Source organism: Rhinatrema bivittatum, chromosome 15 (assembly GCF_901001135.1).
Source record: "Rhinatrema bivittatum chromosome 15, aRhiBiv1.1, whole genome shotgun sequence".
NCBI lineage: Eukaryota > Metazoa > Chordata > Amphibia > Gymnophiona > Rhinatrematidae > Rhinatrema > Rhinatrema bivittatum.
In genome coordinates, this window is record NC_042629.1 from 25,895,543 (window position 1) to 25,912,725 (window position 17,183).

The following is a 17,183-nucleotide window of genomic DNA, read 5'->3' on the forward strand; positions in this document are numbered from 1 at the left end:
TACCCAATAATTTAAACGGAAATTAATCAAGAAAAATAAACCTAAAAACCACCATTATTTACCCTCTCCAGCAATTCTTACTCCTTTTCCTTGCAGACCAACAGCAGCAGTGGATGCTGAAGCTCTGTCCTCATGGTCCTATTCCTTAGGGCCTACAACCAATCTCTCACACACACAAAATTATACCCCATGACCAATCTCTGCCTCTCACACACCACTGACCTCCCCGACCAGCCCCTCTCATACATACCAGTCACCGTCTCCCTCACACACCAGTTTCCTCCTTGACCAGTCTCTCTCTCTCACATACAGACACAGCAGTAATCTCCCTAACCAGTCTATCCCTCTCTCACACACATGCACATGGGAAGATGGGAGGACTCTGCTGCATAAAGTAACAGCAGAAGCGCGGGCCTGGACCAAAATGAAGCACAGCTAGCAATCAGTGATGGGAGAAATAGCACAGTTTGTCTTTACAACTGATGGTATTCTTTGTTCTCAGGCCGTGGGGGCTAGAGGAGGAGGAGGCTACTACAGCTGCCATTTGTACTGGGGGGGGGGCGGGGTTGTGAGTGAAAGCAAGCCAGAGTAGAGGGAGCATGTGTGTGTGATTGACAGCATGTAAGTAAAGGAATGTTGATCACACTTGCACAAACACGCTCTCCTTTACTTACATGCTGTCAATCACACACACATGCTCCCTCTACTCTGGCTTGCTTTCACTCACAACCCCCCCCCCCCCCCCCCAGTACAAATGGCAGCTGTAGTAGCCTCCTCTTCCTCTAGCCCCCACGGCCTGAGAACAAAGAATACCATCAGTTGTGAAGACAAACTGTGCTATTTCTCCCGTCACTGATTGCTAGCTGTGCTTCATTTTGGTCCAGGCCCGCGCTTCTGCTGCTACTTTATGCAGCAGAGTCCTCCCATCTTCCCATGTGCCCCATTGTACATCACTTCCTGTTTCGGACCATGGGGGGTGTGAAGATGAAAGGGCCATGCCACTGATGTTTACCAGCTTCCACTAACACTGCTGCCATTCTTGCCCAGACGGAAAGGCATTGTTAGTGGAAGAAGATGTGCATCTCACTGTGATGAAGGAGAGAGATGGAAGCAGTGACACACCTGCCAGTACTTGGGGACACACTGGTGTGTTGCGACACACCGGTTGAGAATCGCTGATTTATATCATTGAACACACTGAGAGGAATCAAGCAAGATATATGCTGGAAAAGGAATAGCAACTTTGGCAACATATCACCCATGAAAATACTATCACAACCATGAAACATGGTCATACAGACCCAATGTCCCTTGAATCCAACCTCGCCCCGACTCTAGACAATGCCTCCTGCAACTCACCTGAAGAACTATTAGAACACAAACTCCACCCTTACATCTACACTCAAACTTGACCCTCTGAAACCACACTCAATGAAAAGAATAAAATCCGCACAATGGTACAACACTACACTCCAAACCCAAAAAATGTGAGCTAAGAAAATGATAGAAAATGGAGCAAAGACCCATCTCAGACAAATAAAACCCTCTACAATGATAAACTGACATATCAAGAAGCCACCACCGCTGCAAAGAAATCCAACATCTAGAAAAAAACTGTCAGCTATGCAGAACAACCCCAGAGAACTATATACCTCTGTCAAGAATATAATCAATCCAAGCCCAACCTCCTCCACCCTTCCCTCCCACCACCCCAGGGATGAGAATTGCGGAGACATTCGCCACCCACTTTTCTAACAAAACTGCATCTGTCATCAGGACTTTCAGTAACTCTACCCCTGTTGAAGCCAACAGCGATCCAAACTTTCAAGGCATCACTACCCTGGAGACCACAAAGATGACAACCTGAAACCCTCAGCCAACCCCCTTAATCCTTGCCATATGTCCTTACTCAAACTGATCAAACTAGATATTGCTCCGTTCATCACTAAATTCATAAGCTCTTCACTACAACATGGCACCATCACAAATACCCTAAAACAAGCCTCAGTCCAACCCATAATCAAAAAGCCAACAGCAGATCCAATTATCACCGCTAATTACTGCCAGATATCCACCCTATCCTTCTTGGCCAAAGGACTAGAAACTGAAGTTCTCCACCAACTCTGTAACTTCATTGATTCAAATAATATCCTCAACCAATACCAATTCGCTTTCAGGAAACACCACGGCACCGAACTCCTACTGCTATCTAGCTTTGATACAGTGAGACACAGATTTGACCATGGCGCCTTGTTTCTACTATGTCTACTCAACATCTCCACTGCATTTGACATGGTTAAATCACTCCATCCTACTCTCAATGTTATGCACTTTTGGAATAACTGGTACTGTGCTGAACTGGTTCTCATCTTACCTTAACAACAGGACACAGCAAGTCCAAATTGACTTCAACCTCCTCATTAATGCCTCTGAGCTCTGGAGTATCCCAAGGATCCGCTCTCTCTGTGGCCCTCTAACTTTTACTTAACCCCTCTATGCTGCACCCTTGACAACTTAGGAGTGCACTATAAAAAATTAATCCAGACAATATTCAATTCTTTTTCCCACTCAAGGAAACATGGACCTTGACTGAATCATTTCTCAAATGCCTTTCAACGATCCAAAAATGGCTACACTGTAATAAATTAGTGCTCAACACATCCAAAACATGCCATCCAGTCATCAGTACTCCCAGCCATAATTTTTGATACTCATCCCATCCCCCAAAGTGTACGGAACTTAGGAGTCACTATTGACCCTTCCCTCTCCATGCATAACCGTATAAGAAATATCACCAACTCCTTCTACAAACTGCGCTTGCTATGTCATCTTAAACCTCTCCTCGAATACTCTTGATTTCAGGTCTGTCCTCCACTCTCTACTATTCTCAGGGATAGATTACTGCAACTCTCTCCTAACAGGCCTACCCCTATATGCCACACATCCACTACAGATCATTCAAAACACCACAGCAAGATTCCTTACCAGCATTCACATACGAGAGCACATCTCTCATATTTTACAAATCTCTACACTGGCTCTATCGCCTTCCGAATACAATATAAGCTGGCAATGATCATCCACTCCTCGATCCACAACTTAAACTCCCCATGGCTCTTCTCAACAATAAAAATCCACACCCCCACCAGAAAGCTAAGATCTTACCAGATGCTACTGGATGCTCAACCCGCAAAACTCACATCTGGTGGAAACCAGGGAATGCGCTCTCTTCTCTGCTGGACCACTCCTATGGAACCTACCAAAAACAATAAGATGTCTCAGAGAAAGAACAAAAAAGCGCTAAAAACCTTCCTCTTCAAGAAAACATTCCTGAACCAAGAAGACAGTCTACCCTCAACCTGGCCCCCCTGCAGAGGATGCCACCTAGCCTTCTACTCCCCTCTTTGATTATGCCGTGTCACATGTAAACTCTATCCCTTGTTGCCTATACTTTCCCCCCCAAGATCTACTTTACCTCCCCCCCTCCCCTCTATTGTCTGTATTTGTTCCACATTGTACCCCGCTCTGAACGTAGGAAGGGCAGGCAATAAGTATGTAAATAAATAAATAAATTCTGCCAAACGTTCCCAGGCCAGAACAGAAACATAGAAATGACGGCAGAAAAAGACCAATCGGCCCATCCAGTCTGCCCAGCAAGCTCCCACACTTATTTTCCCAAACTTACCTGTTTCAACTACCACCAAGTTCAGGGCCCTTGTTGGTAACTGTTTGATTCAAATTTCCTGCCATCCCCTGTCATAGATGCAGAGAGTAATGTTGGAGTTGCAACAAAGGTGAGCATAAGACTTAATGGTTAAGGGTAGTAACCGCCGCATCAAGCAAGTTACCCTGATGCTTGGTTACCCAGACTGCACAGATCAATGCCTTGTTGGTTGTTGTCTGAATGCAAATCCTGTTTTCCACATTTCCCCCTGCCGTAGAAGCAAAGAGCAGTGCTGTATATGCATTCAAAGTGATGTATCTGGCTTAATTGGTTTAGAGTAGTATCCATCGAAATAAGCAAGCTACCCACCCCGCTTATTTGTTTACTCAGATTGTGAAGTTCAGTCCTTGTTGGTTGTTATCTGAATGCAAATCCTCTTTTCCACATTTCCCATTGCTGTTGAAGCAGAGAGCAATGTTGGAGTTGCATTAACCATATGAAGGCTTATTGAGTAAGGGTAGTAATCATCAGGTAGTAGCCTCCACTCCAGTACTCCACCCCCATGGCTCTTCTCTTCATTCCCATCCTCTAGCCTTTATGGATCCACAGTGTTTATCCCATGCCCCTTTGAAATCCTTCACAGTTTTAGTTTTCACCACTTCCTCCAGAAGGGCATTCCAGGCATTTACCCCATCTCCATGAAGAAATACTTCCCGACATTGGTTCTGAGTCTTCCTCCATGGAGCTTCAAATCGTGACCCCTTGTTCTACTGATTTTATTCCAACGTAAAAGGTTTGTTGTTGACCATGGATCATTAAAACATTTCAAGAATGTTCTGCTTCATCTGACTTATTAGTGGGGTATAGTTCTTCAAGAAAATATATCTTTAGGATTCCTAGTGGAAAAGATCCCCAGATACTTAAAACCATTTGCCACCTCTTTGAAGTCAGAGACTCTCTGGGATCACCATACCAGGATCTATGAGGGAACAGTTCAGATTTTTCAAAATTAAATTTATAGCCTGCCAATGAAAGAAGAGTGAGAAGGGCTGACCAGATGTTCAAGAAGCTGTCAAGTACACCAACACATCATCAGCATCTACCTTATAAATGGCCTGTGACCGACGGCCCGCAAATGCGCAGTAGAGCACAGCTCTACTGCGCATGTGCGGGCAAGGATGTCGATCAGAAAAAAAAAATGGCGGTGGGGCCGCAGGAGCGGGAGGAGAAGCAGCGCCGCGCGCGCGCGCGGTGCCGCTGCTTCTCCTCCCCAGATCTGCCGGCAGATCTCGGGGGGGGGTGTCACTCCCGCGCCCCCCCCACCGAGATCTGCCGGCAGATCTCGGGGGGGGGTGTCACTCCCGTGCCCCCCGAGATCTGCCGGCAGGAGCGGGAGGAGAAGTAGCGGCACCGCGCGCGCGCGGTGCCGCTACTTCTCCTCCCCAGATCTGCCGGCAGATCTCGGGGGGGTCACTGCCGCGCGCGCGGGAGTGACCCCCCCCCCGAGATCTGCCGGCAGGAGCGGGAGGCGTTAATGGAGCCGGGTGAGGGTTGCGGGAAGTCGCGCTTACGGCGCCGGGAGGAAATGGAGGTGGGTGAAGGGAGGGAGGGAGGGAGAGGGGGACTGAGTGAGTGGGAGGGAGAGGGGGACTGAGTGAGTGGGAGGGAGGGAGAGGGGGGACTGAGTGGGAGGGAGTGAGGGAGAGGGGGGACTGAGTGAGAGGAGAGGGAGGGTGGAGAGGAGTGGGTGGGGGAGGGGGGTGGTGAAGAGTGAGGGGAGAGAGAATGAGGGGGAGGTGAGAGACAGAGGGATGTAGCCCGTTTTAACGGGCTTTACGGCTTGTACAAGGATATTTTATGCATTCACCCATCAAGTCGAATCCCCTGGACATATGAGTGCTGTTTAATAGCAGCTGCTAAGGATTCGATGGCCAAATTGAAGAGTAAGGGTAAGAGGACAACCCTGCCTAGTGCCCCAAGCTATGGTAAAAAAGGATGAAAGAGTCCCATTAATACTGAGGTGAGCACTTGGCTATACATATATGACCTTAATCCAGGAAGTAAATCAAAGCAGGCAACCCAGAATATTCAAGACTGCAAAGTGAAAAGGCCACATCAAGAGATCAAATGCCTTTTCTGTGTCTAATGAGACTATCAAACCTGACATTCCCCTCAGCTAAGAGACTGAATAGTCACCTGGTGTTTGAAAAGGTGACTACCTTTCACAAACTCAGTTTGGTCAGTGAGAACCAAATCTGGCAGCAGCATTTTCAACTTGAGTTGCAGCACCTTGGTCCGTATTTTGATATCTTATGTTGAGGAGAAAGATGGGTCAGTATAACCCACAATCCAATACATCTTTCCCTTTCTTATGTATCATTGTTATCTTATCAGTCATGATGCCTAGCAAGTGTCCCTCTTCTCCAGCTGCATTAAAAAACCAGTAGAAGATATCGGGAGATCTATGGTGGAGTACTTTTTAAAGAAATCAATGGAGAAACCATGTGGGCCTGGTCATTTTCCTCCTGCCAGGGCTTTCACAGCTGCCTGTATTTTGAGTAGTAAAATGGGTGCCACCCGCTTGTCTCTTTGTGCATCAGCAAAGGAGGGTAGTCCAAATGGCTGCAGAAAATACTGAATGTCACCTAGGTTAGTCCCATCAGAGTCTCTATAAAGATTAGAGAAATACAGCACAAAGGCACTCAGTTACCTGAGATTTTGTAGTGAGGGTACCCGATTTCCCCCTTATTTACACAATGTATGATGTGCAAGCCCTTTTTTTAAACCAATCTAGCTAAGGTGGCCCCAGGTTTGTCTCCATATTCATATAATTTTAGATTTTTATACTTCAAAACCTTTCCAACCTTACCAATTTCAAAGATTGTAGCTCTCGCCTATGCTGCTTTATTTCTTTAAGGGTACATGCTGAACAAGTTTGCATATGCTGGGTTTCCAAGTCCTACATTTTAGCTGATAACAAGACTTTTCTTTTTCTTTGTTTTTGAAGGTAATGGGCGAAGCTAATTATTTCCCCCCTGAAAAATGCTTTAAAAGCTTCCTATCTAAATGCCGGTGTGTAATCTTGCTTGAGATTATAAGTATCAAATTCTTGAACTGCCTCACTGACAAGGTCAGGAAAGCATTTGTCCCCCAGTAGAGAAGTATTAAACCTCCATGTGAAGTTTTTTGGATTAGCAGACAAAAGACTCATATGGACACTCACTACTATGCCACCAACCAAGAGAAATTGGAATAGATGGGAATGTTAACAAACAGTTGTCTTCTTTCCTAAAAAAGATAAGACATTGCAAGTCAAATTACACAATCAAATTCTGACATCTTCCCTATCAATACAGGCATCCCTCAATGATCAGCACTCTCAGCCACACTTTAACATATATCTGCTGCCTATATGCACATTACTCGTAAATCTAGGACTCAACTTCTTCCGCTATTTCAGACATACAATATACCATTCGACAAAACTGCATCATCTGTCTACATACATGAAGGAAATACAACAAAAACTCTCAACTGAAACTAACTCTAAACCCCCCAAGAAGAGATACAATAATAATCAAACCGCCAACTCTAGACCTAGGAATCACTGATATTACTCTCTCAGATCAAGTACGCAACTTGGGAATTCAGATCGAAGAAAAAGCATATAAGCAAATTAATCAAAAAAGGGTACTCTAAGCTAAGAATATTCCATCGACTGAAACCCTTGTTAACATTTTAAGACTTCCATAATGTTCTACAAACACTCATTTTTAAACTTAGACTACTGTAACTTCTACTAGGTCTACCATCAAGCCTACTAAAACCACTACAGCTACTTCAAAATGCCTCTGCAAGATTCTTACTAGGAACAAGAAAATTCAAACACATCACCCCTCTGATTGCACTTCACTGGCTTCCTACAATCCAGAATTCACTAAAGTCTTAATACTAATATTCAATATCATTTACATTAGCCCAAGTTTATTAGGAGTGACAATTCAAAACTACACACCACAGAGAGATCTAAGATCACAAAACAAAGGACTGCTTATGGTACCTTCAACTCTGAAAACATACCTAATGCAAATAAGAGACCGAATGTTTTCCATAGCAGGCCCCAGGTTGTAGAACTCCCTTCCAGAGTGAATAAATCAAACAGATAGATCTTCAAGCATGAACTGAACATATGGCTCTTCAGAAAAGCATAGGATTTAACAAAAAAGACCAATAATCTGTACCAAGGTTAATGTTAATGGAGTAAACAATATGTAATGAATGATGTGATGTAAACTGATGTTAATAGAGTAAGCAATAAGTAACGAATAAGGTTGCACACTGTTTTTAGAGCAAGCAATAATTATGAATGATATGATGTACAATATTAGTATGATTAGATCTTGTATTCATTTTAAATCAACCATGAATATGAATACATGGCATACAATAGTAATTGCACAAATATGAACTAGAATATACAGTATCTAGTGTAATTTGTGGTGGTGAACCAAAAGGTGATTGCTAATCCACAATATATGACCATTAACAATGAATATGTATGCAGATCTTGTAACCCATTATGATTTACTTTTGGAACAGTATACAAAACGTCAAAACAAATAAAGTATTGCACTGAGTTGAATAAGCACAGCCCAGCCTGGGCTGAAGCCATGTGTTAGTGGGCACAGGGTGAGTTGACGGACACCAGAAAGCAGACACGCCACGATTTCACAGAAGGATCTCTGTTAGGTCTTCAAAGCCAGTGTGTGCACCTTGGCCCTGTATGTAATCTAATAGTCACACTACTTTATCAAACACACTTTTCTGACAAGAAAAGCACTCAGACACTTTGACCTGGATTAGGTATTTTTATTTAGATACATAATATAATTAAATGAAATAACAAAAAAGGTTTCATTCAACTCCCATATTCAATATTTTGATAAAACCTAAATATCAGCCAAGGAAGGACTGATAGTCCTATGGGCTTGCACATTTAAACATTTACTAGCTTTAAATTATCAGCTCTACCCCCTTACATTGTAGGCTTTCTACTAATATGTTAAAACCTACATTGGGCATTCTTATAAATTACAGCCTGATGGAAGCCATTGCTGGAATTCTGTGAGGGATCCCCCACCTCGTCCTGGACTCTCATCAATCCCTCATCCAAGCAGGGACATTCATCTGGCCATCAGCCCAAAGCTTTGTCCACTCCTGCTCTAGATGCTCCAACGAGGGTACTCCTGCGGGCCTCAGACACTTAGCTCTGTTCGTGGGCCTGCCGCTGGAGATGTGTGCTGGTGTCCCGCAGCATCTCCATATATGCTTTGATGTGGCCCCTGGAAGATGAACATTGCATTGTGAATGCAGAATACTTCAAGTTATTTTTTTTTTTAATTAAGTGTGGGCAGGGGGAAGGAAGAGAGAGAGCTTTTATTTTCATTTATAGAATATTTGACTGGTCCCCAGCCAAGATTCCTTTGCCTACTGCAAACATAAAATGAAGCACAAGTAAAAGCCAGAAAAGTTCTTCAGAGGCATAAACTGACAAATATTTGTGGACACTGAACCTATGGTATTTCTGTGCAATATAAAAGATATTTGAGCTGGCTCGAGAGACATTCAGCTCTACCCAATGAAGTGTGTGATCATTTTTAATCTCCTGAATTTAACAGATGAAGGGCCCTTTTCTTTATAATGTATTACCTTTGGAGATATTTACTGAGAAAAAGCATTAAGACTTGGCTATTCACATTAATAATGTGCAAGAGTATCTTAGTTGATTGTGCAGCTCATTGTGTTTTATTTAAATTTGTTTTGTCTTGTTTGTTTATTTGATGTTTATTTTATTTGAATTTTGTGTATGTAATTTTTGATTATCTATTAGAAAAGGCAATTTATATATGGAGATTCATAAAAGAGAATCAGTGAGCCAGAAAAGGTTAATCTGAGTATACGTATTTTCCAGCAGCTATACATCTCCTTGCGGACAACAAATGCCTGTACAGGTGGTGTGAATCAGGCCTAAAAATAATGTCATTAACAAATTGCAAAGGAAAATGCATCGCTTACAGTTCTGAGACATGTGTTCCATTTGAGTCATTTCAATAGTGTTAAATAGTGGTCAAGACAATACCCTTAAATATATAGAAATAGAAGTTTGCGCATAAGTTGCAGATACCATTTTTCTGAACCACCCTAATGCTTATGAGACTAGCCTCTTGCATTCCATATATCTGCTTGCTTTACTGTGTAAGGTGTGAGAATCATGTTCATGCTCCTTTATTACAATGGTGAACGATATCCAATGCAGGCTGTGTGACAAACAATGCTGTAGTAGCAACAGACCAGAAACTCAAGACAGCAAAATCTTCATATACACAGACTAACACTACAGCGAAGAAGGGGACACAACTGTTAGGTACCCGTTTTTCCAAGCCAGACCAAGCCATCAATCAGGATCCCAAGAGAAAGTTTCAAACCTACCCAGAGATGGCATATGAACTTAGAAATACGATGGCAGAAAAAGATCATTTGGCATATCTAGTCTATCCATCTACCCAACTAATTTAGCTTTACAATTCCCATCACTCCCTCAGAGATCCTCTGTATTTATCCCATGCTTTCTTGAATTCAGATATATTTTTTTTTTTTTATTTCCACCACCTCCACTGCGAGACTGTTCCATGCATCCATTACACTCTCTATAAAGAAATATTTGCTAAGGGTATTTGTGGGTCTACTCCCTTTCACCCTCATCTCATGAACCCCCTTTCTAGAGCCTCCTTTCCATTGAAAAAGGCTCACCTCCTATGCATGGAAACATTTGACATATTTAAATGTCTATCATATTTCCCCTATCTCACCTTTTCTGTAGGGTGTACATGTTTAGATCTTTACATCTATCTCCATATACTCTAGAAAGAAGACCACTGATCATTTTAGTAGCCACTCTCTGGACAGACTCCATCCTGTTTCTTTTTGAGGCTGCAGTCTCCAGAACTGTAAAGTATTTCGAGTGAGGTCTCACCAGGAACCTATACAGGGGCAATATCACCTCCCTTTTACTGCTGACCATTCATCTCCTCATGCAGCCACGTTTTTTCTTAAACTTAAAACTGATTTGAGATACCCCTCCCTGGCCTTCACTCTTCTCACAACTTCTCACTAGAGACATGCAAACTTCTTTAAAAAGAAAGACAATTGCAGAAACTCTGAAAAATCGTGCCCATTTATCGAAAAGCTCCTCTTTTAAAGGAAATGGCCACCAAAGGCAAAATTTACTGCACTGGGTAGGACTCTGGTCCTAGTGTTGCAGTACATAAGAAATAAATTGTTCACAGAGGGCCCTCTCTCTGCATATTTCATTCATCCCATTTGTACTTTTTGAGTTGAGTGTAACAGATTATAACTTACTGGGCTGTAGTTGGATCAATTGCAAAAGAGCCTAAATCCATGTAATATTGTGCCATGGTCCTCAGAGCGTTCCAGTATTCGCTAACCTGGAACAGAAAAACACATGTGGAGGTTGTAACGTCTGCAGAGTGCCTATTGTGGATGCCTCACTGACATATCTGAAGTATATGAGGGCACTTCCTCTGCCTAACTGCACATGCTGATGTCAAACTGGCACCTTTGTAATCGGAAAAAGGCTAGCAAGGGTCATAAATATCCTAACGAAGCTGATAATGCGTAAGTATTATACCACTTCATGCACACACTTACAAAAGATACAGGTTAATTTGCATTTCCTACGCTGCAATGTTTTTTAAAATGAAGGATGTGAATTCTTTTTAAACAAAAGACATCAGTGCATTTGGATAAATCAAGCCAAGTGATAATGCACATTTTTGGCCCAATCAGAACCGGCCTCTGATGAGGTTCTGACACCATGAGTCTGCGTTCATTGCACGGGGATTTTCTGTGTTTTTGGGGGGGGGGGGGGGTTTACCTTCTGTGTATCCCAAGTCATTGTACTAACAATCCTTGGAACACAGCCCCCTCCAAAACACCCGTACACAGGTAACCTAGGTCTGACCAATGTGTGCCACTTCCCTCCTGGGGGCTGAGAATCCCCAAGCTGGGCTGGCCCAAAGAACAAAAGTCACTCCAAATAGGTGTTATGCTGTGCTACTCACTCATACTTTGCCCTTAAGGGAGTTGGAAATCGCAGCAGAATACAAGGAAAACCCCTTGTATTTGGGCCTTACTCAACTGGAAGGAGGGCAGAACCCAGCTAAGCAAAGAACTTAGCAGATAATGTAGAAGCAGCATCTCCAGAGCTCCAGCAGTACTGGTTTCTGTCTGAAAAGAACCTGTTGCTTACAGATTTATCTTACTCCCCACCCCTCCTCAGGGAGACTGATTACTCTGGACATCACTTTTCCAGCATTTACCTTATGCGGTCTTAGCACTGTATTGGCATGAAAAGCAAGCCAAATCAACATTTATTAAAAAGAAAATTAGAAGGCTCAGAGTATCAGATGTAATATCCTCTAGGCATCACAGCATTCTCTTTTTTCAGATTAAAAGCAGTTTTTGCAAATTGGGGCAAAATGCATCGTAACATCATTGGAAAAGAGGAAGGGAGACTTTAATTGGGCCCACTATACACAATTTACTCTTACGTAAAGGAATAACACAGGTCATTCCAGTGCACTACAATGATGGTTCACAAATCTCCCTTAGTTCTTTTATCGGATTGTAGGGAACTGCTAATACAAAGTGCTTAGGGATTCCATAGATAGTTGGTAAAGCAGGTGCTGTAAATTATGTTTTTAATGATTTAGAAAAGTTTTTCTTCTTTGCTTTGTTTAAAGGGGAAAAATGTTTATAACTGCAGCCAAAAAAAAATTAAACATCCCAAAATGAGAATGACCAAGCATGCTGATACTGTGCCTTTAAGAGCTGCTAGAGTGCCAAAGCCAAGACAGACACTGAAAATTGTGACATTACATGAGCAGGAAAACCACCCCAGGCACAAAGAATCAGTATCTGGGTATACAGAAAAGGATCCTGACAACCTCCTATCTCTGGTGACCACAATAGACTGTTCTTGTATAGAGTTTGACTTAATCTCCTTTCTTGGATTCGCAGAGGGAAGATATATCACTCTTGTCTTCAAAAAGACAAAAGTAATGGCCATGGGGAATATCACAGGACACAAAGAATTAAGTCAACAGATTAACCAATTCTATTCCAGATCATGCCAGTCCAACACCACCACATGAGGGTGGAGGAGCTGAAAGCAAAGGAATTGACTGTTGCCGCTGCCCACTCTACATATTGTGACATCTGCCTTCCTCCTCAAAAAACCTCTAAGGAGAACAGCTGCAGGGCTCCCCGAAGTCCAGGTCACCACAGATTCTAGAAGGGGTCAATCGCGCTTGTTATAGAGCAGGACAACAGTATAAATGTAAACAGGACGGTCAAGTGATAGGGGAATTGGTGAAAAAAAAACAACAAAGTCCAGATACTTTGAACTATGATTTAAAGTATTAATCAAATCATTCTTTAGCAATTAAAAATCTTAACATTTGAAGGTCACAGACTATATACCACTTTCAACCCCCCCCCCCCCCCCCCCCCCCCCCCCAAGATGCACAAGATCTGCCAATAACAGCACTTTACCCATAACCTCTCCTTGCATTTTCCCTTACTGGTCCCACCATTTGGAACACAATGCCCCTTGACTTGACTTAAGACTTGAATCGAACCCTCAAAACTTTTTAAACAAGCCTACCAATAACTCCCTCACGCACTGAGACACACAAACTCTTCCCCCCACCCACCCCCCGCATGCACGTTTCCTGAAACTGTTATCCCCCCCTACAACATGTTGACCTTTACAGTTACAATATTTATAGCTTCTTGATCCTGTCTGCTTTTGGTCTCGTATGTTCCTACCTCCTTTTCAAACTTCAGATTACTTAGTTGCTCAAATTGTTAAGACACAGTTACTCAAATTGTTAAGATGTAATTTCCTTTCATATTTCCTGTGTTCTACTGTAAACCGATGTGATGTGCAAATGAATGTCGGTATATAAAAGCATTAAATAAATAAATATAGAAAAAAAAAACCTCCAAAAAGTATCTGCTCCTCCACCAGATTCAAGTATCTTTACAATGAATGAGGCTTCCCACAAATGCTTCAAAGTACAATCTAGGAGTTTTAATTCCACGCAGGATTAATGGAGCCTAATTTCTGGGATCATGCATATATGTGGATTCCCTCTCTGCCCCCAACATGTCTGGAAACTTTGGTGTACATAGGAATGCTATTAAAGGGACAGAAATCCACGGTGATCTCATAAGCCTCTTCCCTTTGGTAAAAAGGCCAAAAAAGCCCTAGAAAAAAATTCTAGGGCTTCTTGATTTTCGCAAATTCCCCTGCTAGTTCACAACTATTCCAATTACATTTATAAGTGTACAGACAGTTTTATGGCACTACTTTCTTGTTCTCTATATAGGGTGCACCTTTTCGATCTCTTCTTTTGTGATAGAATGATACTTATTTGCACCCCAAATTATTCCAGTTTATCAGAGAAGTGAAGTGCATAAAAAGAACGGAGTTCTGAATTGGACCTGGGCGACTGAGGAGAGATCACAAAGTTGTTGGAGAAAGACCTCCTGATGTTAGAACATAAGAAATTGCCATGCTGAGTCAGATGAAGGGTCCATCAAGCCCAGCATCCTGTTTCCAACACAGGCCAAACTAGGCCACAAGAACCTGGCAATTACCCAAACACCAAGCAGATCCCATGCTACTGATGCAATTAATAGCAGTGGCTATTCTGTAAGTAAACTTGATTAATAGCTGTTAATGGACTTCTCCTCCAAGGACTTATCCAAACCTTTTTTGAACCCAGCTACACTAAATGCACTAACCACATCTGCTGGCAACAAATTCCAGAGCTTAATTGTGCGTTGAGTAAAAAAGAATTTTCTCCAATTAGTCTTAAGTATGCTACTTGCTAAGTTCATGGAATGTTCCCTAGTCCTTCTATTTCACGAAAGTGTAAATAACAGATTCACATCTACTCGTTCAAGACCTCTCATGATCTTAAAGACCTCTATCATATCCCCCCTCAGCCATCTCTTCTCCAAGCTGAACATCCCTAACCTCTTCAGCCTTTCCTCATAGGGGAGCTGTCATCCCCTTTATCATTTTGGTTGCCCTTCTCTGTACCTTCTCCATTGCAACTATATCTTTTTTGAGATGCGGTGACCAGAATTGTACACAGTATTCATGGTGCTGTCTCACCATGGAGCAATACAGAGGCATTATGATACTTTCCGTTTTATTAACCATTCCCTTCCTAATAATTCCTAACATTGTTTGCTTTTTTGACTGCTGTAGCACACTGAACTGACGATTTTAAAGTATTATCTACTATGATGCCTAGATCTTTTGCCTGGGTAGTAGCTCCTAATGTGGAACCTAACATCGTGAAACTACAACAAGAGTTATTTTTCCCTATATGCAACACCTTGCACTTGTCCACATTAAATTTCATCTGCCATTTGGATGCCCAGTCTTCCAGTCTTGCAAGGTCCTCCTGTAATGTATCACAATCTGCTTGTGATATAACTACTCTGAATAATATTGTATTGTCCGCAAATTTGATAACCGGACTCGTATTCCCTTCCAAAACATTTATATATATTGAAAAGCACAGGTCCAAGTACAGATCCCTGAGGCACTCCAGTGTTTACCCTTTTCCACTGAGAAAATTGACCATTTAATCCTACTCTGTTTCCTGTCTTTTAACCAGTTTGTAATCCATGAAAGGACATTGCCTCCTATCCCATGACTTTTTAGTTTCCTTAGAAGCCTCTCATGAGGGACTTTGTCAAACGCCTTCTAAAAATCCAAATACACTACATCTACCGGTTCACCTTTATCCACATGTTTATTAACCCCTTCAAAAAAGTGAAGCAGATTTGTTAGGCAAGACTTCCCTTGGGTAAGTCCATGTTGACTGTGTTCCATTAAACCATGTCTTTCTATATTCTCTACGATTCTGATCTTGAGAATAGTTTCCCACTATTTTTCCTGGCACTGAAGTCAGGCTCACTGGTCTATAATTAACCGGATCACTCCTGGAGCCCTTTTTAAATATTGGGGTGACATTGTACCTGAAGACTGGAGGGTAGCCAATGGATGATTTTAATGATAGGTTACAAATTTTAACTAATAGATCAGAAATTTCAAGTGGTTAGTTTTAATAATGTTTAATAATGTTTAGTTCCTTCAGAACCTTAGGATGCATACCATCCAGTCCAGGTGATTTGCTACTCTTTAGTTTGTCAATCTGGCCTACTACATCTTCCAAGTTCACAGTGATTTGGTTCAGTTCATCTGACTCATCACCCTTCTAACCATCTCTGGAACTGGTATCTCCCCAACATCCTCATTAGTAAACATGGAAGCAAAGAATTAATTTAGTCTTTCTGCAATGGCCTTACCTTCCCTAAGAGCCCCGTTAACCCCTCGGTCATCTAATGGTCCAACCAACTCCATCACAGGTTTCTTGCTTCAGATATATTTTAAAAGATTTTTGCCTGAATGGCCAACTTAGTTTCAAATTCTCTCTTCGCCTGTCTTATCAATGTTTTACACTTAACTTGACAATGCTTATGTTTTATCCTATTTTCTTCAGATGGATCCTTCTTCCAATTTTTGGAGGATGGGTTTTTTTTTGGCTAAAATAGCGTCTTTCACTTCAACTTTTAACCATGATGGTAATTGTTTTGCCTTCCTTCCATCTTTCTTAATGCGTGAAATACATCTGGACTGCGCCTCTAGGATTGTATCTTTAAACATGCTAGGGTTCAGTCAACATTTAGGACCAGATTCATCAAGGTCTTCTCCCAGAAGAGAATGGGGAAAAAAAATCCTCAGTGTATCAAGCCCCTTTGAATTAGGGCTTGTCTAATGGTTTAAAAGTGATAGAAAAATAAACATGTTTCATTTTGTATCATTTCCCATCTGAAATGGTACAAAAGACAACAAAATGTCATTGTTTGAGCACATGCTAAAACAGAAAAGATGAAATAAACAGAAAATAGGACAAAAACACAAAATAAAACCACAGTTTTTATCCATGCAGTCACCCTAATTAGAATGATCTATTAACCCACTCTCACAACTGCAGAGAAGGTTTGAAAAACAGAGCACAAGAGCAGACCCAAAAGCTGAAAACCAAACGTCTGTAGTCACATATTTATGCAGTGCCAGTGGAAGACTTCCAGAATGATTGAGCTGAGTCACTGAAGGCATACAAAAAAGTAAGAAAAAAATATAATACCCTGCTGGAGTTATATAATGCACTTCTCTCCACAATAATCAATGTTATTCATGTGGTCACTCGTACATCAACTGGGTGCGATTCCACTAACTGCCAGATTCAGCTGAATAATTCCCTGTACCTCCAAAAACTAAACAGCAAAATTACCGTATTGTGGGTTCTCCTCTGATCCCACCCATTGTTCAAGCCCCATACTGCGCCTCTTC

At 42.0% G+C, this 17,183-nt stretch overlaps 1 protein-coding gene across 2 annotated transcripts in view; it reads right to left on the reverse strand.

The window, feature by feature from the left end:
• Nucleotides 1-8,517: 8,517 nt before the first annotated feature.
• Nucleotides 8,518-17,183, reverse strand: part of C15H3orf85 (chromosome 15 C3orf85 homolog) — a 29,744-nt gene continuing 21,078 nt past the window's right edge. For both annotated transcript variants that reach the window (XM_029579256.1, XM_029579257.1), the window contains exons 3-4: nt 11,084-11,169; nt 8,518-9,006 (exon numbers count right to left, since the gene is read on the reverse strand). In XM_029579256.1, the coding sequence (XP_029435116.1) occupies nt 8,928-9,006; nt 11,084-11,169 (165 nt within the window). In that variant the 3' untranslated portion in view covers nt 8,518-8,927. The remainder of the gene's footprint in view (nt 9,007-11,083; nt 11,170-17,183) is intronic.